The following is a 24,471-nucleotide window of genomic DNA, read 5'->3' on the forward strand; positions in this document are numbered from 1 at the left end:
ACTTGGGTAAATCTGCAAAGGATTTCTTTTTAATTGCATGCAATTTTTAAGACTGCAATGGACTTCTATATTTGTGATAATAAAATTGTTCTCTATAATTTTCCTAAGCAAGATGAAATTCTGTGGATATCGTGAAGCCTTCAGTAATCTGTAATAATAGATCTTTGTTTAACAAAAATTTCATTGAACCCTGTCCTTTAATATCTTATTTTTCGGCATTAATCATTATGACTAACTTCAAATTTTTGTACTGAAGTTATATCTGCGGTATACTTACTTGAAGAGATAAGAATCGATATGACTTGAATATGACAATGTACGACTATAGGTCGCTTTTGTTATCGCCTTTATTCCCAGTTTGTGTTATAGTTTGGTTTGTGTTACTCGACGTTGATGTTACTTTAATTTTTCATATGTTTGATCGTAAAGAATGCGCTTAACATGGTTACCGAAGAGGACTGTTCTTGCGCTGATACAGAACCATCGAATCTCACATCCTTGCGTTCGGATGACGCTACCTCGGCTATAAATTCCGATGTAAATGCGGTCTGCGTCGAAACGATCGAGGAAGCAGTCGAAGAGCCCAAAGGTATATCTCTATATATATTTTTTTTTTTAAACATTTTATAAAAGCGCAAACTATATATGTTATCAAGGCACATAAAATATTTTTTTGACAGCAGATTTTTTTAACCGTTTTTTTTATTGACAACTTTCTTTCTCAAAAATGTCAAGGAAGATCATTAATTGTTGAACGATTCCGTCGCTGCTTGCAGAAACAGACTGTAAATGTCCTGATGCATCGCCAGTCGCAACTTACTGTGTAACAGCCGATACTCCGTCCGCGGTCCCAGGAAGACCGGATCGCCAGCTACAGCGGGAGAAACCAAGGAGTCAACCACCGACGACGCGATTTAAACCAAGTTTCCCGTGCCCCTGCCACAGCCACAAAATGTAATCATCGCGCCTGACTTGTCTTGTTAGCTGATTCATTTCTCAAAGCGGATTTATCGTTCCAGCAACGGCTACGTTCTGCCTGTGAAAATCAAGGAAGGTACATAGAGACGTCGCGATCTCGCGATCAGAATGGAAATCCACTTGATTTGTGTCCACATTGTCCGTCGCGCGATTAAATATACGTTGAAGAAGGAAAATAGAGCAATGATGGTTTAAACTTGCGCTTTTCAGATAAACCGCAATCGCGTCCGTTTTGGAGCCGCTTCACTCGGAAACGATCGAGAAACGGTGTCGGTAAAGGGGACAAAATGTACGAGATAAAATTGAAACAGGTTCAGTGTCCTCACTATGCCAAAATGCGTGTAAACGGGGCGCGTGAACATCTCGACACGGTGCAGCCGCCGAATGAATTTCAATCCTTTGTCTTCCATCCGTCTTCCGAAGGACTGCCGGAAGGGATACCGAATATATGCCAAAATGCCAAATGTGAAGCTGACAAATCGAAACTGCCTAAATATCCGGCGAAAACAAAGCCGAAGAGGAAAGAAGTAGCGGAGAAAATAGAGATCTACTATTTCGATCATGGAAGCTCCGCGTGGGTATCAATCTCTTAAGACGACAATATTTTTTTCTCAGATATAAAAATTATTCTCCAATTCGTTTCATGCGCTACCATTCGGATCTAATATTTTTTGTAGATATTATCGAACGACCGACTGCCATCCTGTATTAATCACGGACAGATGCGCTGAAAAAACCGATCAGGCAGCAACCCGATTTTGGGCGGAAATCTTCGGCACGATTCACATCGGTATCGCCTTTGTCACAGCTTTTATCCTGCAGCTTCTTCGCTTTGTGCTCTACAGTGTGATTCGGACGCTGATAGTGGGATTAATTCAAATGTTAGCGGATTACCTTCTGAAACCAATGCTGTCCATTCTGTTTAACGCTCTCATACAGCCAATACTAATTCTTCTTTACAATATCGCCACGTCATTGAGGGACCTCTGCGAACCGATAGCCGAGGCGTTTGGACTATTTCTGAGGGAGATCGCGAATCTCTGTGCCGCAATCAGAATCGTGGAGGTGAAACACGTTCACACGCCGACCACCGTTTCCACTTGAGCTCGCAAATTGGAGATTCTCGAAAATCCAGCAGTTTTAATAACTGCTCAACTGAAGATTTTCGATCGATTTCCGCGTGTTGGAAATTGTGGACTCATTTCTGAAAGGAATCTGCATACTCACGCAACGCACATTTAATTCGCCACCAACACATGCCTTAACACCAGGTATATATTTGGTATTATTTTAACTTTACAATATTATTATTGTATCATTTTTTACAGAACAAAGTATCTTATAGCAACTAGCTTTGTCAATAATAATCAATACTCGTTCTTTGTCACTCTCGCGCGTTCTCTCTCATTCTCTCTCTTATCCTTTCTCTCTTTCCCGTCCTCGTGTATCTTACCGTTTAATAAATTATGTACAATCTCACAAACAACAAACGGAGGAACCTAATTACATCATGTAGTTGTCCACACTTTGCTATGTACAGGTATTACTGGTATATCTTTTTCTTGTTTTTACAGAATCGCTGCTTTCTCTCATTCTCTCTCTCTCTTTCTCTCGCACTCTCACTCTCGTTTTCTCACTCTCTCATTATCTTTCTCTCTCTCTCTCTCTCTCTCTCTCTCTCTCTCTCTCTCTCTCTCTCTTACCGATCGATCGTATCGCAATAAACTTTATTTTTCGCATGTAATCTACAAAAGAAAAAAGGAGATAAAAAGAAACCGAACGAACGAACGTATCGCCTATCGTCACCTAGTCTCAGGAACTGCAACCTCTGCTCGCTCGCTAAAACGCATCGCAGCGATCTAGGTGGTACTGCTAGTGTTCGTAGTGGTCGGAGTCTCCTGGATGGCTAAGGTCTGCGAAGGCGTGGATGTCGAGTCACCTGCAAGCAACAACCAAGGGAAGAATCGATAGTATTAAAATCGATCTTTCCACGTATAACGTAATCAACTAAATATACACTTAATGCATCACGTAATTGGGTTCATCCCTTAATCGCATAATAAATCCATAACAAGGAAGATTCTTTTCTGTAAGTCTGTATACATACTGTCGACATAGCCAAGTCTTCCGTTAACGATAACGAATATTATAGGAGACACGTACATAATCACCTCTGTACATAATCATTTTTTCTTTAAATAAATTTCTCTCTAGCTTGATTTGAAATTTTTGAATTGACTCGTTACGAGAAAAGATTACGCGGAGAGAAGGTTTCTCTCGAGATACGTGTCCCTATCGATCGTCAAGAAGGAAATATTCCGTCGCTCGAAACGCGCAATCCAGTCTCGGATCTTTCGCCGGCATTGCGTAATCGGCATCGATCAATACCGCATCGGCGGCGGCGGCGGCGGCGGCGACGACGACGGTCGCGGTGGCGGCGTATAAAGCTTACCTAAGAGGGCGGCCTCTAGGTCCCCCAGGATCTCCGTCTCCTTGGGATCTATAAGGTTGAAGCGTTGATTAAGGAGCGTGAGGTGGGCGAATACACAATTGAGGTGAGCGTGCAACCCCAAAAGCGCCACCTCTCTGAAGTGGCAGTGGTAAATGTGTGCCACTACGTGGTACAGTAGCCGCAGGATCTTACGCACTATCGACTCGAATGAGCTCGGGAACTCGTTTGCTGAAAAATATCATCGGCGGCGAAATTAATAACATCGCTCTCGTCATTCTCAGGCTGATTGCATAACGTAAACACGAATAAGGTCAATAATAAATCCGATCGATCAATAAATGAAATCTCGATAACGTCACGTTACTTATAGGTAGCGTAAAGTGTATAACGATTTATTAATTAATTACATTTACTCGCGAAAGTACGTGAGTACTTGAATACTTACCGTATTTCGTAGGGAATATAGTTTCGTCGCTAACGGTGCGTTGCGTAAATGTCATAACGTAATCTATATATTGTGGCGCCGCAACTCTCGCTTTCTTCCCCTTTTCATCGAACCACAGATACGTTCTGGAACAATGAATCAATCACAGTCACAGATCAATCGGCTGTTTCGAGTGCAGAATTACAACGACGTTCGTATGGCATACAATAATTGATTTCGATCAAATTCCAAGGCTGCGTTAACGAAATGTGATAATGTGTTCTATTAAAAAAAAACGACATGACTATGCGTTTAGAGCAAAGATATCATATGTGCATACAGATCGAGAATCGATCTGTTGTTCAGTTCCGATTATCAAAAGAGATATTTATCACGATAAAATTGTGATTGAAAAATTCGTTGTTTAATGTAATACGTGTAAATTTGTTTGGGCGACGAAATATGTACCTTAAGCCGGGACCAGTCATGTCGGGACAGCCCGTCATGGTGCAGAATTCGGATATCGTGCCGTAGACGAGATTGATATGATCGAACAGTGCGAGGGTGTGTGACGCCAACCACTCGTTATAGTCGAGGCCGGGTGGTAGGTCCACGAGCATTCTCAGGTCCAATTCTGGTAGCTGCCTCTCGAGGGTGGCCTCCTCCAGGTACAATTTCGGATCCTCCGTGGTTCCCGCATCCTTCTCCTTTCGTCTGGCCTTTCTGTAAAACGAGAAAGCGATCGCATGATCAGAGAGAGAGAGAGAGAGAGAGAGAGAGAGAGAGAGAGAGAGAGAGAGATAGAGAGAGAGAGAGACGAGTCGCAGCGTCCGAACGAACTTTCTTCAAGACGTTCAAGCCAATCAAGCAGAATCACGATAAAATCGCGTGTAAAAGGACATAAATATATACATGTAACACAGCACAGTCTCAGTGTGTGAATGAAATTAATGGGCACGCTGTCCGAAACCAAATTGATCGATTTTCGAGAGAGAGAGAGAGAGAGAGAGAGAGTCGATTCCTCTTTATAGAATTTCATTGTTACGAAAAGCAACGACTTCAAAATCAAGTAAGATTGATTTTGAACAGCTTAATGACAAGAGAGTACTTGCAAAAGGAGCGAGGAAAAAAATCGGCTTTCTTGTAAGATTAACGATTAAAAGAAATAACTCAAGATTAGAAATGCGAAAATGTGCCAATATCGTAAGTATAATTAATAAGTGTTACTTGAGAAATGACAGAGCTCGACTGAGTGTCGTTTTAGAGCAAAAATCTTCGCAAACAATCGGCAGTGAAAGTGGTGAGAAATTTTTTTTACAGCGCATCACGACTATCGATTTATAGACATGCTAATTTGCGGTCTATAGATTAACCGGGACAGGACGGGAATTGAACAAAACGTTTTGTCCCTAATCGTCCGACGCGATTCATTAATCAAATCGGCGAATTATCGGATTTACAGGATTACCCTCGACGCTTCCCGACTCTATTCAATTTGTCTTTAATTCATCAGCGGAGCCGAGCGTTGTTTCTCGCATCCCGCCTTCAGGAACAAATCATTTCTTCCGCGTAAACAAAACGTCAGAAATCGCTTACAATATTGCTTAATTAAAAATCTTTTAAAAGAAAAATCATAAATAATAATGTTACTTAGTAGAAAATTGGAAATAACTATAAAAATCAATTGTTGTAATGCGAAATTATTGTCGTATGCAAAATATGCAAAATAGAGATTTTATCTCACTTTTGCCAATAACATAGCGTCAGATATCCATAATATGTAAAGAGCGCTATATTTTACATATTAACAATGTACAGGATGCTTTACTTTACTATCTATAAAAATTTTAATCGCAAATTTTTTACAAACACTGTAAAAAAAACATTTTTTTAGAACAGAAACGAAGTTGCAGATGAGATAAATTGAAACTAATTTAAATAGACTTATATTGAAGTTCGAATTTGTAATTAACATTTGGTATCAGAAATTAAAAAAGTTGAGACGCTGATTAATTAAGCCTCTTTGCGAAAAGAAAATCTACTCCAAATAGTTTGTCATTGAAACTTTATTCAAGAGACATCCCGCGTGTTTGATACAAAAACCCATATTTTCAATAAATCTTTTAAAAATAATCCGTACATATGTATAAATATACATAAATATAAATTGCGAGATAATAAGTATAGTAGAATTTATTGTTACATTGGTGCAAAAGAGCGAATGCATTAGTGCGAAAACAAATTCCAAACAAAATTATATATATATATATATATATAATTTTAAAGTAATTTTTATCACAATATGTTTTTTTTCTATTTAGAAAAGAAATTTTTCAATTGCACTTCCGAAATATTCGGAAAAGTGACGTATTCAAAAGTAAGAGAACAAAACAAATCTTTTGCACCAACTTGATAATATAATAAATATCAAGAAAGAAAACGATAGTTCCAATTAATGTGAGCCGCACAAGAATACGCAGCTAAGCACACAGAGGAGTGTTCTTGTCTCTGCGCGCGCGAGAGCTAAACATAACAACTGGTTTCCCAGTACTGTTTTCGAATCGAGCTTGCTCAGTATGCGGCAGCCGCGTCGCACATTCAGCTTCCTGCCAGTGAAAAATGCAATTACATGCAATACGATAGCAGCGATGTTCAGCCACGTCTACACGAGCCAAAGCGCGCACAAATCTCTCTCTAGAAAGCACACATGCTCCTGGAAAGAAGCTGCATCTCCGTAGAAGAAAAGAAAAAAAAAAAAAAAAGACTGACGTAGATATACGCTTAACAATTTCATCATCGTCCATGACGTTTGTCTCTAATCGCGTGACAACAGTTATCTCGTACAATAATACTCGGTCCACCATGACGCTATCGATGCCTCGGGCATTGATGCGGCATTGATCTGTTATGGACCCTCGAATTTTCTCTCATCTCGTAGAGAAGATGCGCTTTTTTTTTTTCTTTTATTTTTAATTACACACCGGGCCAACTTGACATTACGGCACGCACATATGCACATATCTACACGTCTGCATGGGATATCGTCTGCAGGAGGGAGGGAAGAGAGAGGGAGGGGGGGGGGGTGAGAAGGGCGGAGAGGACAGGAAACTCACGCGACTAGCTCGCCGAAGAGCCTGATCTTCCTGTGGCAGGTGTCGAACAGGGAGAGACGCGAGGAGGAGGCGCTGCTCGAGCTACCGGCGCCGGTACCGGCGCCGCCGTGGTGCACCGGCGTCGACGGCGCCGAGACGGTGGTGGCCGAGGACGCCACCGCGGCCGCCGCCGCCGCTGCCGCCGCGGCGGAAACGGATGCGGAAGCGGAGGAGGGCTCCCGTAGGACGGTGATGGCGCCACGCGCCGGCGAACGCAGCATCGTTATCGTCGTCGTCGTTGTCGTCGTCGTCGTTGTCGTTGTCGTTGTCGTCGTCGTCGTCGCGATCGTCGTGGTCGAGGACGATCTCCTCGGCGCACCGCCCTCGTGCCCGAGGATCCGCTCACGCACGCTGGGTAGGCACCAAATCTTGTACGTTTGTCATCGAACGACGGCTTGTCCGGGATCTCTCTCTCGAGACCGGCGGAAATCTACGCTCGACGATGGCGGGGGGGAGAGGGGCGGCGAGTCCTAGAATCCCCCGAGCAGGTTCTTTGATCCGTCGAGGACGGATTGTTCGTTTTCGAGAGACGTTTCGGAGAATCTCCTTCCGGTCCTCGGTGCACCTGCCTGATTAACGACAGGATCGGAGAATCGGTCGGATTCGTTACTTCTCTAGACTTTGATTTCTTCTAACGATTACTTCTCTACTCCGCGCTTTTCTTCTCGTTCTCGTTTCTTCTTTTCTAAAAGAACTCGCTCTTAATACACTCACGTTCTTCACTTTAACTACATTCAACTTTTATAAATTCTAATGTTTCTCTGGCTACGAGATCTTCTAATTTCACATTGAGAAAAGGGACAAAACGGCCGGCGATCATTTAATACCCGTACATCTCAGACTTATACATCTTGATTTTATTATTCCCACGCATCGCGTCGGAATGTAGATTCTGACTTTTTTAATAATCTTTAATTCTCCCGTGAATCCGGATCCGTGATTCCCTCGGATAATTTCCTCGGATAATTCTTTCAAATTAAATGCGGCTTAGCCGAGCTTAGCTAATCTCGAGCTCCCGCTCGCTCGTGTTCATCGTCTTACCAGATCTGGTGATTCCTGGCGATGCCCGAGCTAATCGGGCACGGAGAAGAGATTGCTCGCGGGGAAGACGACGGGGAAGCCGTGCGGAAGACACTCCTTGGAAGACAATCGACCTGATTTAGTCGGTAGTCGCGAAAGAACGGTCATCGTCGAGTCATCTGGGGGAAAATTCGAACGTTCGCTTTCGGTGGGAATCGAACTCCGCCACGTCGGAGAAGCTGAATAATTCAAGCTACGTATACGGCTATATATACTGCGCGAATTAATATACCGATAGCCCCCTCCCCCCCCCGAAACTCCCATTTTGATCGAGCGCGGCCGATACGAGCTCGTGTGCATGTGAAATTATTATTATTCCTCACGTGTACTCCCGAGGAATCTACATTTCGGACATTATCAATAAATTGCCTTTCCCTCTTTTACTACTCCTCCCTCCCGCTCTCTCTCTCTCTCTCTCTCTCTCTCTCTCTCTCGCGTTCTCTCTCCTCTACGTACTCTCTCAGCGTCTCTCCTCGACGGGACGATCTGTCCAGAAAAATCCGGGCGGTACGCGCCGCTGGCGCGATGCCAGGTTTGTCGTTTTGGTGTCTTTCAGGAATTGGGTTATCGCGTACACGTGCGTAATAATGCCGCGAGGAAAAATGTAATCGAAAGCCAGGAGATTAGCGACTCCGATTAGCCAAGATAGAATCGATGATCGATGATCTCTCGTGACGAGTATCTCGAGCGAGGGCGGAGAGAGAGAGTTGGTGGCGAATTCGTGCCTCAACTAACTTTTCGCGCATGTTAGAATTACGCTCGTATTCCGCAAACGTGCAGAATTCGCGGCTATCGTGCTTTAAACTTTGGTATCGCGATCCCGTTAATGTTGAACGTTGAATGTAGAGAATTATCGGGTGAATCTGGCTTACTGCGATACGTATATCGAGCGATATAAAACGTAAACGTGATGAAGAATAAAATGCGGATATAAAAATTTAAATGAGATGCAATATAAGTACAATAAATTTTACCGATATAATATAGAAGCTTATCGAAACGTATAAATTGAAGAACGTAGCAATATGCAAATATACGTTCGCGTATTTCATTCTGACGGAATGGCTCGTTTTACACTTTGCCTTCGTTTTTTTCACGAGCACTCGTTTTATTGGCACAAAAGTCCACATTGTTTCCGCGAATGTTATTTCCTGTCGCGAGTTATCGGTGCAAATGTGAAACGCGAACTTTGCGCTGAACGGAACTCTCATAACACACATATAACAAAAGTCGAAAGAGATTTACATTTTCTGAGATTAAAGCAATGCATACGATCCCCCCCCCCCCCCCATTTTCCTTTTACGATTTACAAAAGTTTTCTCTCTAAAGAAACATTTGAATAATATCTTAAAAAACAAGAAATAAAATTGTACAAAAATATCACATCACAGAAAACTTTACAACGATTCACGTAGATTAAATAAATTAAAGATGTCTTTTTCGAATAAAAAAAAAAAAATCTTTTTTTAAAATAATTTACAATTTACAACATCGCAAATTACAGAGAGAAATTGACAGTTACAAAAGATAATAACAGTGCATATTGGAGAGCCATCAACCCGACTAGCCGCTCGAGCGGAAATTCGAGCATTGGTGCGTTGCAAAGTGAACGAAATCGAGCCAAGTAGCTCCCGACGATTTTCGACCAACTCGACGGAGCCGTGACATGTGCGTCCTTGATCGTGACCTGGACGAGGTCACGTCGGCCTTCGTTCAAGATTTAAACTGTGCAGCCCGAGAAATGTGGCGATAAGGGCTAACCAGGTAAAGACACGTCCCCTTCTAACTCGAATTTACAAAGTTTATACTTTTTTTATTATATTTAATAAATTATACATACAATTTATGTATGAATATCAATTTTTAAAATATGAATAAAATGTTGCCAAATTTAATGCTCAATTTAATGCTCCATTTCAGGAACATCTTTTTTATCCCGTGGATCTAAGACATAGTTGTCGAGGGCTAAATTCAGCTGTTTCGTTCTCGACAGGAAAAATTCGTCACGATTCGGCCTCTCGGCAGAAATCCTAAGGGATCAGACGAATAAATAAGGGACCACCTTATTTTCTCGTTCCTTAGACGCGCGCGTTCACGAAAACCTGATATTTTCTTTAAAAAATTCACGGCAGAACTTTCAGACAGAAAATACAGACATCAGTCTATTCAAGCTCCGGTTTGCATTGCTTCAATAATTCTCATTTTCTTTTCCTCTCTCATTCATTTTGCATTACGTAATAATGATCTATTTAGTTACCAACTCTCTCAATAATTCTCGTTCTTTTACTCATATTACAACTTGTTCATCCTACAGTAACAATGATCTAATCGAGTTTTTCTTCGATGAGAGAGCGTTCAGTCAGTTCTCAATAGAATTGCCTAGAGGTAATAATTTCCACTCCGTTTCAATACGTACGTTGCGCAAGATATCATGGCACTTTACTTCCAATGTAAAAACAATGGCAAAAATTTCTTTTCAATTTTAAATAAATAAATTAAACAAAATAAATTTAAAAGTATATCACTAAATTTTTTGCAGACGTTACTTTCAAAAATATTTATAAATTTCTGCGAGAGCTTTTTGTACGTGAATTTGTTAATTTTAAATCGGTTAAATTTTGCGGATTAAATATCGCGAAAGAGAGAGAGAGAGAGAGTCGTCGATACTCCTCGAGTTCTCAATTATACAGTTTAAAGAAAGGTACACTTTCTCGCGCGAGAAAAATCGCCTATTCTGATCCTGCCCTTATCTCGCCGCGTCTCGTCGCGGGGCGCGATGCGGGCTAACTTCCCTAATTGAATCACGCCGCATCGCGCCCCGCAAATCACCATCACCGACCATCGTAGCGTAATACGGCGGATGGAAAGACGTTTCCCCTTCACGTGGAAAGAAACGAGAGAGGCGGGAGGGAACGAAGCGTCCGAGAGGGCCATGACGCATGCCGCCGTGAACTTTCTAAACGCGTCGACCATACGTATCGAACTTGGCCGTCGTTCCGGCGAGGCGTTGTCCGTGCTTTCCGCGCATCTCGCGGCCGCGAGTCCAGGTCCGACGATTCTTTTTCCCTCCTCCTCCTCCTCTTCCTCCACTTTTACCTCCACCTGTACGGAAACAGATGGACCCGACCTCTCGTGTGACGTGACACGACGCGTCGCCGTCGAGCGCACGGACGCGACTGCCGAGATCGCGGTCTCCGAGAGAGTCGTGGAGAGTCGAGAGAGGACGAAGGGAGTCGGTCGGATGAAATGCGCCGCAAAGTGCTGCTCAGATTAGAAATGATGATATCAGAAAGTATCACCGACAATACCACCGTTGAAAGAATTCCGCTCTGACATTTCTCAAGTTTCCGGAGACTGTGATTTGAGAAGTAAAAACGAGGAAAGATGATTAATAATTCATTAAAGGAGAAGGGCGGACAGACACTTTCCGCTTTTAATATATTTATAACGAGAAACACGAAAGCTACGAGTTACAGAATGGAAATTAGTAATCGCAGCTTTTTCAGACGCGATCGCTCGAAGGTGATGCGATGACGAGAAGTTTCTTTGAAATCAACTGTTCGTATTCACGTATACGCCAAAAATTTGTTTCGAATGTGCATACCAGCAACGTCATCTTTAACCATCTTTAAACATCTCTTGTCCGATCGATCTCGATCGGACAAGACCCGTAATCTCATTTGACTTGGATTTATTTAATTTAAATGACTCGACAAGTATTTTCCTTGTTTTGTTCCAAAAAATTTGAAATTATTTGCTTAGCTGATAACATATCAATACTTCTTCGATTTCACATCGCATTTAATATATATTGAGTGTAGGTAATATATACAATGTGTCTGTTTTTCAACATTTCAGTTGTTCGACTATGTGCGCAAGACCAAGAGTATGCTCGCGCATGTACATTTCTACCCGGTGATTGTTCGATGGTGTTTTGTACACCATAACGTTGCGTATAGTAACAACGCAACCGTGAGATATGGGCGCGTTGATCTCCGCCGAATCTGACCTTCCTCGTTAGACCTGGGAGGGATTAGCATAATCGCAAAACTAATCTGCCACGCAAATAAAATGCAACTGTTTCGCAAAAAATTTCCATACTTATATTAAAGCTATATGAAATGCTGAGCACAAAGCGGAAAGGAAGAATAGATGCGAGTCGAATGATGTTTAGAGGTAGATAGATTGAAATATTAATATACATTCGATACGTTTCTAATTGATATGACATTTGAAAATACGTACTTTTTTATACGCTTTATTAAATAATTCGCTATGCGGTATATATGTAATGTACGTACGTAGGACATTTAAAATCGAATGTGCTCTTGAAAAATCGGAAAATGTATCGGATAGTATAGATAAAGTATATAAAAATATATAAAAATAATCTAGAATTTATTTTAAATTTGTATCTTAAAGTAAAAATCTCGCGGCTTTTGCAATTACGCGCTCGAGTGGAAGTCACTTTTTCTTCAATGAACAAGTTATTTATAGCGAATAGCGATCAATCGATTAATGTGGGGACCAGAAATATCTAGCCAGTTAACTTGTACATACGTCAAAAACAGACTTTGTCTAACGAATATCAATTTCATCAGTCGCAAAAATAAATTAATTTGAACACTCCTAGCGTTTACATAGCGATTGGGATGCGTCGCGCGTAGCCGCAAAAGTGCGACACTCTCCCTATTACATCCTTTTTTTCCGAAAAAAAAAACGAGATATTCAACGAAATGTCAAATGAAATTAGCTTCTCTGGTTTCGGAACACATATAAAATTTGGAATCACATCCATATTAATTCGATTTATTCATGGGAGGATGTTTATTAACTTATTCATTTTCAACATATTTTTTTGTCATATTTTCGCCCTTCTCCCTCACTCCCTTCCTTTTTTCGAAGATTCTATTATTTTCAAGAAGATTGTCAGGTGGATATGTACAAGGAGAGAAAAGAGAAATCTCCTAAGGATGAGGAAGAGTGAAGGAGAGAGAGAGAGAGAGAGAGAGAGAGAGAGAGAGAGAGAGAGACGCAAGGGCGGCAATGCGACGGTGGTTGCGCCACCACGGCGGCGTGCGTCGGATCAGCTGTGAGTCGGGTAACACGAGTCAGCTGACTGCCGGACGGACGGCAGGCCGCGCGTGGAGTGATGGCGAGGGGTGGCGGCGAGGGGTAGCGGCGTCCCGACTCTGCGACAATCAATATTCCGCTCCGCCCCCGCCTCTGTCACGCCGCGGAAGATACGCGCTTCGCGTTGCGCGTTCTCTCCCTCACCCCTCCCTCTCTCTCTCTCTCTCTCTCTCTCTCTCTCTCACCCCCTCTGATCTTTGCTTTGGCTCATATGTCGCTTTGTATCTTTGTAATGCTCGCGTATCAGAGCGTCGTCGATCAATTTTATATGATGTGTCCGCCAAATTTTTAATCCCCTGCTACGCGAATACCTTTAAATATAAAACAAACGTATCATAATAAAAGCGAAAGATCGCTCACTTGCACTGAATGCAGAATGCGCTCACGTTTCACGCTTATACTTCTGAAATAGACGCTTCCGCCTCCTGCCTTCTGTCAAAAGGATATTTCCGTCACTTCTATTTGATTTGAATGATTCGCTTCCAGGACATGTAAACTTTGAGAAGATCAAAGAACACGAAAATTTCGCGCGATCCAATAACTACATATATTTCAGGGAATTTTTTAGTTTTCTATACCTGAAGAAATATGCACACGAATAATGTAGCGTATTGCGATATGCCTATTTCCGTGCCTGGGGATTATATTCGCAAATGGTGCCGATGATGCAGTCATGTGTTTGTGTCTCAAAATAGCGAAAAGAAATAACCGACGTTTGTTATATCATCGCCGTGCATAGCGAGAACGAGAGAACCATGATGCGAGGCAAAAATTCACCATATTCTATCTTGAAGGGAGGTGTCTCACACGCACACGCACACGCACACGCACACGCACACGCACACGCACACGCACACGCACGCGCGTGCGCGTGATACTTTTCATACATAACCGAGAGTGATTTGTTGATCGGAAACTTCTTTCTTGTTTACTCTTATCATGAGAAACTAACTAAAGATTATCAGATATGATTACACTCGGCGCAGATAAAAGAGATCTTGTATCGATAATTACCGGAGAATTATCTGGAAGATCCGGTACGATAATCTACGTCGGAAATTACGGCAAAAGGCACAATGCCTTCGAGATTAAACTCCGTGGTTTTCACACGCTGAATCCTTTAATGATCAAAGCCAACGAAATAACAGCTAAAACTAGGAACGAAGATCCTCGCGGTCGGATTTCGCAATTTAACTTCGACCCTAGTAGAACATTCGAGAGATCGCATGGCGGAATAATTATCGGAACGAGGGATAACTCAGGATTGGCGCCAGGCGCCATCGAAACGGCTGGTTATCTTCTCCAGGATTACATCCTTCTACAGGATGCGAATCGATGGACGGACGGACGTCGGCGCCTCGAAGGCGCCTCCGCGTGACGTCACAGCACTACCCCATCGACAAACATTTCCCTCGCGTTTGTTTACCCCCGTCATGCGCCATTATCCGCGCGAGGGCAATTTACCAAGGCACTCTCGCGGGCTCTGTATCTCAACTCGCTCGTCTTTATCGTTGTCCTAAGGACCAATCGCGACGAACGCGAAAAATTTGAAACAAGATTACAGATAAAAATAAATATCATATATTTTTCCATATACGATAAAGAGAGTATAATTTTTTCATTTCAATTAAATTAAAAAATGACAAGCGGATTATCTTTATTCTTTCAAATTAAAACAAACAACTTTGCATCGCGTGTCGGTCGGTTCTTCGCACGATCGACTCGCGTGCAAACACTTCCGCCTATGGAAAAAGGAGGGTTTTCCCGTCTTGCGATGTGTCCGGCACGACTGTGCGCGGCACGACAGTTTGCGGTCCGTCTGCGGTTTCCGCGAAACCGGCGTTCTCGTCGCGTCTCGCCGCGCCTGACGTCTCTCCTCGCCGGAAGTCCATTAATCGGTTCGTGTTTCGTGTCGCACATGGAACTGCCCTTCTTTCGCTTACCGATGAAGGCGAAAGGACACCGTTTTCGAGGCCTGAGCGAGGATCTTTCGACGGACGGACGACAAAGACTCGCGACGATGCATTCGCGATGACGCGGGCGAGAGTAATCGTCTTTAGCAATTAATCGATTGACAACGCGGCGTCGGAGTAAGTGCCGGGCAAACAAGCTGAACCAACCTACGACGCCGTAAAAAAACCCAAATGAAGGCAACGGGTTTTCTTTTACCGTGACATTGTCGCACTGTCAATGTCAGTATGTTAATTAGCCTAATGAAAACGTGTGATCCAATTCGACGTGTTTGCCACGCGACAGAAACTGGCACGCATTCGCGAGATATCCTCTTCTCATCCATCTTCTCCGCTTCATTTCACTTAAAGCCAAACGTGAGCCATCAAATGATGATCCAACGCGTTTCGAGAACAAATAGCACGCTATTACTTTGACGTGTCATTATCACGCACCACGGTACCATTATGTTATAATAAATCCCACAATTTTTTCCTACACTTTTATTAAAAGAAAAAGATCAAAGCGCGCGTACGAGTTGTTCATCTTTCTAAAATGTAATGTCTTGTGCGTTACGCTTTCTCTCTCGAAGCGCATTATTTTTTTTTTTTTTTCTTAATGCAATACATAGTGCGTGCACGACTTACGAATTAACGTTTGCACAAGTGCTCGATCATGGCCGATTCCATATGTTCAATTGGACATGGGCGTCATTAAAAATCGAGGTCATATCATCGTCGTCTTAATTCTGCTATCGATCTAAGCGAGAGATATCGAGGTATGAAACTTGCCCATCCAATAGCACCTTACCAAATGCAAATATTGACGTAGCCTTAATCGCATGCTGCACTACGATACCGAAGTTCAGAAGGGGATATAATACAAAGTATTTCTAAAAAAAATATGATCTTTTCAGAGAGAATTCATATAGTCAAATAAAGAAAAAAAAAAAAAACAAATTATTATAAATGCTGTATAACATTTACTAAAGTAAACATTGAAGAAGCTGTCAAAAAGATTTAATTAGTATTATTGATGCGTTGTACGTTTTCAAAATGATTGTTATCTCGTAACTATATCATCTTTTATAATTTATTTGACACATGCGATATTGTTATTTATTCAAAACGAAATCCCACAATTCCTCGCCTTTTTTAAATGGGTAAAAAAAGCTCGCTCTACTGCGTATCGAAAGTAAAAGTTGTTTAATGTCAAAATATCCGATAATCGAGGCCGTTTAAATTTTAATCGCTATTTCTGCATTCTATCCATCGATATATATAATGAGTATATAATTTTAAACACGAAAATTTAATGAAGCAGACAACAATTCGGCCTCTACATGATTTACGTAGGGAAAAAATTCTCTCCTAACAGAAATATTGAGGCTTATTTGCGTCTTTCAAGAGTTTGTCAGTTAGAATTTTGTTATATGAAGATATTTTTAGCGCAATTTTTGTAATATCATTTATCTCCTTAAATATACATTTCCGGCATTATTTATAACCTTTTTTTTTTTCATTAGACCACCCCAAAAATTTCCTCAAGGAGACCATCTTTTCTTCAGAAACGCTCGCTCGCTCTCTCTCTCTCTCTCTCTCTCTCTCTCTCTCTCTCTCTCTCTCTCTCTCTCTCTCTCTCTCTCTCTCTCTCTCTCTCTGTGTGTGTGTGTGTGTGTACACACACACACACACACACACACACACACACACACACACACACACACACACACACACACACACACACACACACACACAGTGACGAAAATGACATTTCATTAGCATTCATCTTAATTCGCCGACTTTTTAATTTTAACCTTGAAACTTAAATATACTCTCTCGCGCTAATTAAGCCCTCGGCAACTTTGCCAAGGAAACATCGATTGAAGATTTTATTCGTATAAAAGAAAGAACATATAACGCGCATAGATACACGAGTAAGGATTGATAATTAACTTTAACAATATTTCTTACGTAAAAAAAAAAAAATCAAATTTTGACATAACGCGATTTTTTTCGAAAACGCGTTAAAACTGCACTTATTCGAAATCGTTGACTTGTGGTCCCCCTGTCAATCGGTTAATCGGAAATGAAAAATGAGGAGAAAGAAAATGCATCAAGAAAATTGAGCGTTTTGAGATTACGCGGACTTATGACAGAAAACCGGTATGGCACACGAGCATCCTCGAGTTTCGAAAGCCGCAGAGCCGTCCGGTCCCCTTTTTTAACCAAATCCAGCGCACAACGATCCCGGGCACGTGCTACGACACACACGTCACAAGTCACACATGTTCGCAACATAATCACGTGGCACGGATATGCGAGTGAACCGCGATATGAGTCGATGTGGCTGCGAGATCCCGGTCTTCGAGCGTGAAATTTTTTTCCGTTTTCCTGAAGAAAAGACGGGGATTTTTCGTGCCCGATTCTTAAATAGATAGAGATATCCCTTGCCACTTCCGCCTCTGTGGATTTCGAAATTACTTCAAAATTACGAATTTCGTTCTCCAATAGAGAATTCACTCCCCGAATTAAAGCTGGATTTTCCCGGAAGAAAGGAAATGTAACGAAACTCTCTATTCATCACTATCTAACTTCCACCGCCAAATATTAAATACTCAAGATGAATTCAAGTTCGTCTGACTAATTGCTTATGCGCGATAACGCGACTCGTCTAATTAAATCGGAGACAATTTCTAAAGTCTCGAGATATCATCTGACGATTGTTCAGCGCAGATAATGTCGCGCGGGCTAAATATTGTACTGTCATTAAGGTAAACAGCGAGAAGCAAACTGTGCAAACTGAAACTCCTGCAAGAAACAGTCGTCCGATAAGATGATCTATTGTAGTCGTACACTCTCGCACTTTTCTCTCAGTATTTTCCCTTAAGATTTATTTCGTAAAATTGCAAGAGCAGCCATCGTCCTCCGCTCGCGCTACAGCATCTCGATGCTCATTCACCTTTTTGTGGCGAGAAAATCTCGCCTTAGAGGAGCAAACTCCGCAAGCTGATCCCTTCATCGAAACAGCTTCGCCGCCTGATAAAACGGTTTTCGCGGGCGGCCTTTCGAGCAGCCCATATCCCATTTACATTTTTCTCTGCGATATCTCAACGCGAACAGATGTTGCGAAAAAGGATATACACTTTATTCGCACCCCGATCTCATGAGAAAGGTATGACCAGAATATGCGTCCCCTTCTACTGGACAGATACGTAAATATCGGCGTTGTCCTTCGACACACGCGTGTTTCATTAACTATTTAAAGGAAAAAACAGGGAAGGAACAAGGAAAAACATCGACACTGCTGAACAATACGAATGTCATTACTTTGCGATGACGCAACGTATCGCCGAAGGATGAATTGAAGATAATTATAAGAGTTAGTTATGCGTTATACTTTACATCGTTGAATCGTTAACAAAAGTCATCAGTGTATATCAGCGATAGCAATGAGACAGCGTATCTTTATCCTTCAGACAGAGATAACGATGGCTTTAACTTGAAAGACAACAGCGTATGAAAAGACGTTATGAAACGACGTTATGAAAAGACGATGCATTTTTTCGTAAAAAATTTGGTCAAAATGGGCTGTATAATTTTAAAACTGCAGTTAATACCCCATGAAAAAAAATTTTATTTAATTTCAGTTATTTATATTTCTAGATTTAAGCTTTTTACGTTTGATTAAAAACAAATCATAAAAATCGTTGATATAAAGTCAACATTTCACATTTAACATTTTTTTATGTTTATTTTTAAAGCAATAGAAATATATATTTATTAAGTTCGATTTAAAATTCTAATGTCAAAATACATACACCGATTTTGACTGTTCGTCGCATATTACGTAAACATTTACAATGAGCATTAAAACTGTCGACGCACTTGATAGATCTCATGGGAAGAAGAGAACACTGTCGCCGGTATTTCCACCGACCATCACCATCGTCGGTACGTACGTATAAGGATCGCTGGTAGCGTTTATCGTCACGTCGGAGCGAGACAAGTACAAACTGACCTGCAGAAACACGTGACGGTATCCTCAACATCGATGGAGAGCGACGTCTCGATGGCGGAGTACTTGAGGACCTTCCTGTTCCCTAGTCCGAACATCGGGACGCGAGGACGGCGGTACCAGGGGGGCGAGGGCAGATGGGCCTGAGGCATAAAATAGCGGAGAGGGTGGGAAGAAGAGGGGAGGGAGGACAGGAAAGTGAGTTGAGAGAAAGAAAGAGAGAAAAAGGAGGATATATATCTACTCTGCTCCGGTTGGTTGGTCGGAATCACTCGGCCGGCCGCTAGGCCAGCAACGGAGCACAGACTGACATAGCCGTTCTCCAGGCAGCGAGCAAGCAGGCAGGCAAGCAGGCAGGCAGGCAGGCAGGCAGGCAGGCCACCGTTCGCCAGGTACCACCACCGCGCGATAGTCCACGTTGCGGTCGTCCTCTCCGCCACCGCTGCCGCTGCCGCTGCCGCTGCCGTCGCCTCCGCCGCCGCTACGGCAGATAGAGAGAAAGCGGAAGAGAGAGGGGAAGATCGCCGGTTTATATCGCCGGGGGGAGAGAGGATTCCGCTGTATTTAGGAGGAAGGAGGGAGGAAAATGGAGAGAAAGACAACAACCTGAGAGAGAGTGTACCAGGGGCTTCCACAGGTCAGAGTATAGCATAGAGTCGTCGTTATGTCTCTCTCTCTCTCTCTCTCTCTCTCTCTCTCTCTCTCTCTCTCTCTCTCTCTCTTCCCGCCGTCTCCTCTTTTTCCCTAACCCGTGTCCTCGCGTCCGTGGACTCTCGTCATAATGCAATTAACGACTGACCGAGTCGAAACCGAACAAGTTTTCCTCGTCTATCAACGTGTTGCGACGCAACACGAGATCGCTTGATCTCCGATCGCGCCAGTCGAGCGCTCTGTTGTCTGTTCCTCGCTCGCAGGGTCGTTCCCCCTGATGAGCGCCCGGCAAAAAGAAGAGCCGGCAGAGCCGTCACGAGAGAATCAACTTCGAATGGACCAAAAGTGATACGAAAAGAGCGTACAATAAACTAAACTACAGAGAGATCATTGTGTCCCAGATAAAAAAAACATTTGCAACTGAAAGGAAATATATGCTCGAGCGCGTTTGGAAACGCGAGTAGAGATTGCATATACAAACAATATATGATATATATATATATATATATAAAAGTTATATGCATATATATTATATATATGATATATTACTTTTACACACACACACACACACACACACACACACACACACACACACACACACACGTATCATAAAAATGAAGCGACATCGAACACTCGCGAAATTATTCATGCATTTATAAATTTAAAGCCGCTTTACGAATAGTGTAAAAAATTGGCCAAATGTCACCAAAATACGGCTAGTGACACATGCACGTCTGAAAATTTCAACGACGAGTCAGTTTTGACCCAATTTCCATTGTCTCGGAGGACTAAATCAATAAAATACATAAAGGTTTAATCGTCGACGAGTTGCTACTGGACTGCTTTTTCGCTTATTGGCTTCATGTCAATACGCTTGTTTGTTATATAGAGACAAATGTTGGGCACTCCGGGACAAGCGAAAGAGCATCTCGACTCAAATCGATAATTGAAACATGATCTCGCGTGTAAAATTGCAATTTTTAACGAAGAGAGCTCCTTTCGAGCTTCCATTCAAAGCTGCAACCGGTTGTAAAACAGGAGCGTAGGATCATTCTGTAAATGGAGAGGCTAAAAGCGAAGTATAACGTTTCTATTAATTGTGACATTGCAAGTGCTAATCTTGATAGTGCATCCGGACTTGGGCTCGGGACACAACCGGATACGTATATATATTGCCACACGGCACTTAATGTATTCCATCTGCGCGAATAAATACGCGATACAGGTTCACGAGTTTCACGTTACAAATGTGAAAGGTTAAGGCCACTCCGTGCGTACTGTGTATTTTCCGAACTGCGTTCGTCTTTCGAAACTATTCACCCCGTGACACCGATATTTTTACGCACAATCGACTCGCTACGGTCATACTCAAAGGTGTAATAGGGTGTTCCATTTTTAGCGACTCAATCATCAATGATAGAATCTTGGGCGAATTTGGATAACAATTTCTTCCTAGGGTGGAAAAATATTGTAAAAGAGATTTGGCAAAATTCTTCAATGTTAACGACGTTAAATATATTTTAATTTTAATTATAAGCCGAAGTTGAACGTCTCGTAAGTCTACGTTCGACCACTCGAGTCCCAATTCCAATTAAATCAATAATAAAAATTGGCATAAAATAAGATTGATTCATTCGTAACAACTCGCAAATGAATAATGTGATGGAGATATGATGTCACACACATTTTATACGCATATTCGATCGAAGAAACGTAAATTAGACGTATCGAGAGAAATCTTGTCGGGCAAATTGCAGAATACCGAGAAAGAGATGCTGTCGTCTGTAATCTGAATGTCGAAAAACGGATCGACGGTAAAATATGGAGAGAGAACAAAGACAATAGTCACTAGCCGGTTGGGAAAGATATCGGTGTGCTAATTACGTCGATAGATATCGAGGTGCAACATGGACGGCTTAAACTGGCCGATATACTGTCGCCAATTGCGAGCGAAGGAAGCTATTATTAGTATGCGTTGGATCGGGAAACTTGGCGACACGAATGAGACTTAAATTCGACAGGTCTATCGATATTCGTAAGTAGATCCAACACATCTTTCATCGAACCTGACGTCGATGGAAAAAGGCAAAAAGAGATATAAATGGAAATAAAAAAAAAAAAAAAAAAATTTTTAAATAAAAAAAAAAGAAACGTCAGAAAGATGATGGAATAAAAAATGCAAAATTACGTTTTAAAAATGTTATGATATTTATACTGCAAAATATCCAAGAGATATTTTTTTCACATCCTAGCAGTCGAAAAATTGTTTTTAAATCACGTATAAATAAAACAGATAACTTAATCATGATAAGTTTCGCGAGCGCGATGGCGGTCGTGATAGAATATTGTTATCGATCTTGGTCGTATCTCGATAACGGTCGATATATCGATTACTGATAACGAGTGACGGTTGTTATCCAGCGGAGCGAGTGTTCCGCGAGGCCGATTATTTTTGCTCGCTCGCCCGTGAATCATCCGGAATTTTCCCAAATATGCCTCTTTGCCGACGGAAGATGTCGGATGACATTATCGTGAAAAATGAGTACGGAGATAACGAGGGTGCGGATGAATGTCAAGTAAATGCGATGTCAACTTGGGCATTTACAGACCGCGATGCATCCTTTGGGAGTCTTTAAATAGGGACACATGGACAAGTCACCTCCATCAAAAATCAACAACCTGACCCGTAAACGATGACACGTATTTGGATATAATTATACCTGTAGGATATGGGGAAAAAAAAAAAAAAAAAAATTTTATTCCGGCAATTATTATTCAGCAATCTATCATCGTTTGACAGCGCCCACCTCTCTTTCCCATCAGCTGATTAACTCCTCATAGAACGGTAAATCAAAGTATAAAAACGGTAATAGCGCTAAAGCCGCTTGATGTATCTCTAAAAACTTACATTTGCCTGTGTCTTCAAAAAAATGTAACATAAAATATATCACATTCTAAAATATCGTATAACATGAATCTAAAATAAACTCGTCAAACTTCGCAAATGTGCTTTTTGGATCGGAAATCTTCCATTTAATAAAACTTTAATTGAATTCTTTTATATATATATATATATATATATCTTAATTCCCAACATTAAATATTTCAAATAAAAAACTTATTAAAAAGTCTTGAAATTAAATAAAAATTAATTTAGCTGTTAAATAAAGGTAAGAGTTAATTCGTCGTTCGGATATCTTACTAAACTTATCACGATATTCATGTGTTTATCATAGGTTTGGTTTATGTCTAGGCTTTACTGTGATTTTTCTGTGTACACAGTAAAGACCTCGATACCGCGACAACAGAACGTTACCGCGATATTTTATGATAAACGCGATAACTCAGTTTGCCCGGAAAAACTGGCGGGATGCTCACGTGCAACTGCGAGCACCGGCGGAGCCGTCGCTATCGCTATATAAAAACCGACGATAAAGTGGCCTGGTTATCTTATGAAATAAAGTTGGTTGGTTTAAGTACGTTTAAGTAAAAGGCGTTCTCATTCGCTTGTTCGGAACTCCAATGATCCAGATGAGCGTTATTGTGAAACTCTCGTCAACACCAAGCCCGGTGAAACTAAGGAAACCGAACGTGAAGTTACGGCGTAATTAAGGTGTCCATGTATAATTAGAATAATTCCCGAGAACACGTTCACTTTTTCCAGATGTGTCGGAGTGTACTCGGGAATTAAATCGTTTCGTATCTCTCGTATTTGAGATCATTTCTAACTGTCAGATCGGAAGTGAAAAGTTTTGTTATGTTCTGAAATTGCAGAGAACATTGATCATTCAATTTAATTATACAATAAAAACTATGAGTATACATAAAAAAATTATTAGATTTTCAAAAATTATTCTTTTAATTCAAAGCTTGCAGTCCACAAAATAGGGAATAATTGCACAAATTGGAAGAGACTTGAGAAAATATATTTTAGCATTGATTAATATCGAGTCTAAATAAATAAGAAAAATCGGTCAATTTTTTATCTTTGTGAAATTTTTATCCTTGTTTGTGAATTTTTTATCCTTGTTGAATTTAAGATTTACAAACTAGAGATTACAAACATTACTGTGTGCTTCGATAACATATGTTGACTATAATCAATAAGTAAATATTTGCATAATAAAACGCACACGTTGACTCTTTACTCCTTTATTCTTTGATAAAATTATTGCGTTGCGCAAAATATATATATATATATAAAAAAAAAGCGTCTCTTCGTATTTTATTCTGATTGAAATAAAACGCGCGTAAATAATTAAGAATTAATAAAGTGCATTTGCAAACATTTCTGAAACTCTGGAAATTCAATTAATATTAATTATGCTCCAATGATACATTCGACATTATTAAACAATATTGTTGAGGTAAAATACGCACAAAAGTCCGATAAAACAGATTGACATGGCAACGCTTTTGATATTCACGAATTGTACAAATAAATATATCACAGGCACACATGTTTAATTCATTCAATAGCCGTTCAATTGCCATACTTATACCTAATTTACCTCTTGTTTATTCGTTTTCGCCGCTTATATCTCATTATATTGACATAAATTACAAATCGAAGAGAGGAACACGTATACCTTATATATCGATTCGGAATTCATAATATTGCGCAATTTGAGACA

General features: G+C 41.2%; 2 protein-coding genes across 5 annotated transcripts in view; one reads left to right on the forward strand and one right to left on the reverse strand.

Annotated features, from left to right (window-relative positions):
• On the forward strand, positions 1 to 3,204 carry LOC105432712 (uncharacterized). The gene is made up of 4 exons (XM_089083033.1): positions 1 to 589; positions 777 to 1,054; positions 1,189 to 1,552; positions 1,656 to 3,204. The coding sequence occupies exons 3-4, from the start codon at positions 1,266 to 1,268 to the stop codon at positions 2,080 to 2,082; spliced, it is 714 nt and encodes a 237-aa protein (XP_088939159.1). The 5' UTR covers positions 1 to 589; positions 777 to 1,054; positions 1,189 to 1,265; the 3' UTR covers positions 2,083 to 3,204.
• Positions 2,236 to 24,471, reverse strand: part of Mob2 (MOB kinase activator 2) — a 27,561-nt gene continuing 5,325 nt past the window's right edge. The window contains exons 1-7 of one of the 4 annotated variants that reach the window (XM_089083029.1): positions 11,062 to 11,203; positions 8,048 to 8,205; positions 6,968 to 7,691; positions 4,323 to 4,577; positions 3,876 to 4,000; positions 3,431 to 3,658; positions 2,236 to 2,917 (exon numbers count right to left, since the gene is read on the reverse strand). In XM_089083029.1, the coding sequence (XP_088939155.1) occupies positions 2,838 to 2,917; positions 3,431 to 3,658; positions 3,876 to 4,000; positions 4,323 to 4,577; positions 6,968 to 7,227 (948 nt within the window). In that variant the 5' untranslated portion in view covers positions 7,228 to 7,691; positions 8,048 to 8,205; positions 11,062 to 11,203 and the 3' untranslated portion in view covers positions 2,236 to 2,837. Of the gene's footprint in view, positions 2,918 to 3,430; positions 3,659 to 3,875; positions 4,001 to 4,322; positions 4,578 to 6,967; positions 7,692 to 8,047; positions 8,206 to 11,061; positions 11,204 to 19,189; positions 19,330 to 24,471 lie in introns of those variants that run through there. The other 3 variants (XM_089083030.1, XM_089083031.1, XM_089083032.1) reach the window with 3 other exon arrangements.

The sequence above is a fragment of the Pogonomyrmex barbatus genome, unplaced genomic scaffold (assembly GCF_055798465.1).
Source record: "Pogonomyrmex barbatus isolate J1 unplaced genomic scaffold, ASM5579846v1 scaffold7, whole genome shotgun sequence".
In the NCBI taxonomy this organism is placed as follows: domain Eukaryota; kingdom Metazoa; phylum Arthropoda; class Insecta; order Hymenoptera; family Formicidae; genus Pogonomyrmex; species Pogonomyrmex barbatus.

What these genes read in the sequence shown, in the direction of transcription:
- LOC105432712 (XM_089083033.1), top strand. Translation starts at nt 1,266, where the DNA reads ATGTACGAGATAAAATTGAAACAGGTTCAGTGTCCTCACTATGCCAAA. An exon ending in TTCGATCATGGAAGCTCCGC is followed by an intron (nt 1,553 to 1,655) that starts GTGGGTATCAAT and finishes TATTTTTTGTAG; the next exon opens with ATATTATCGAACGACCGACT.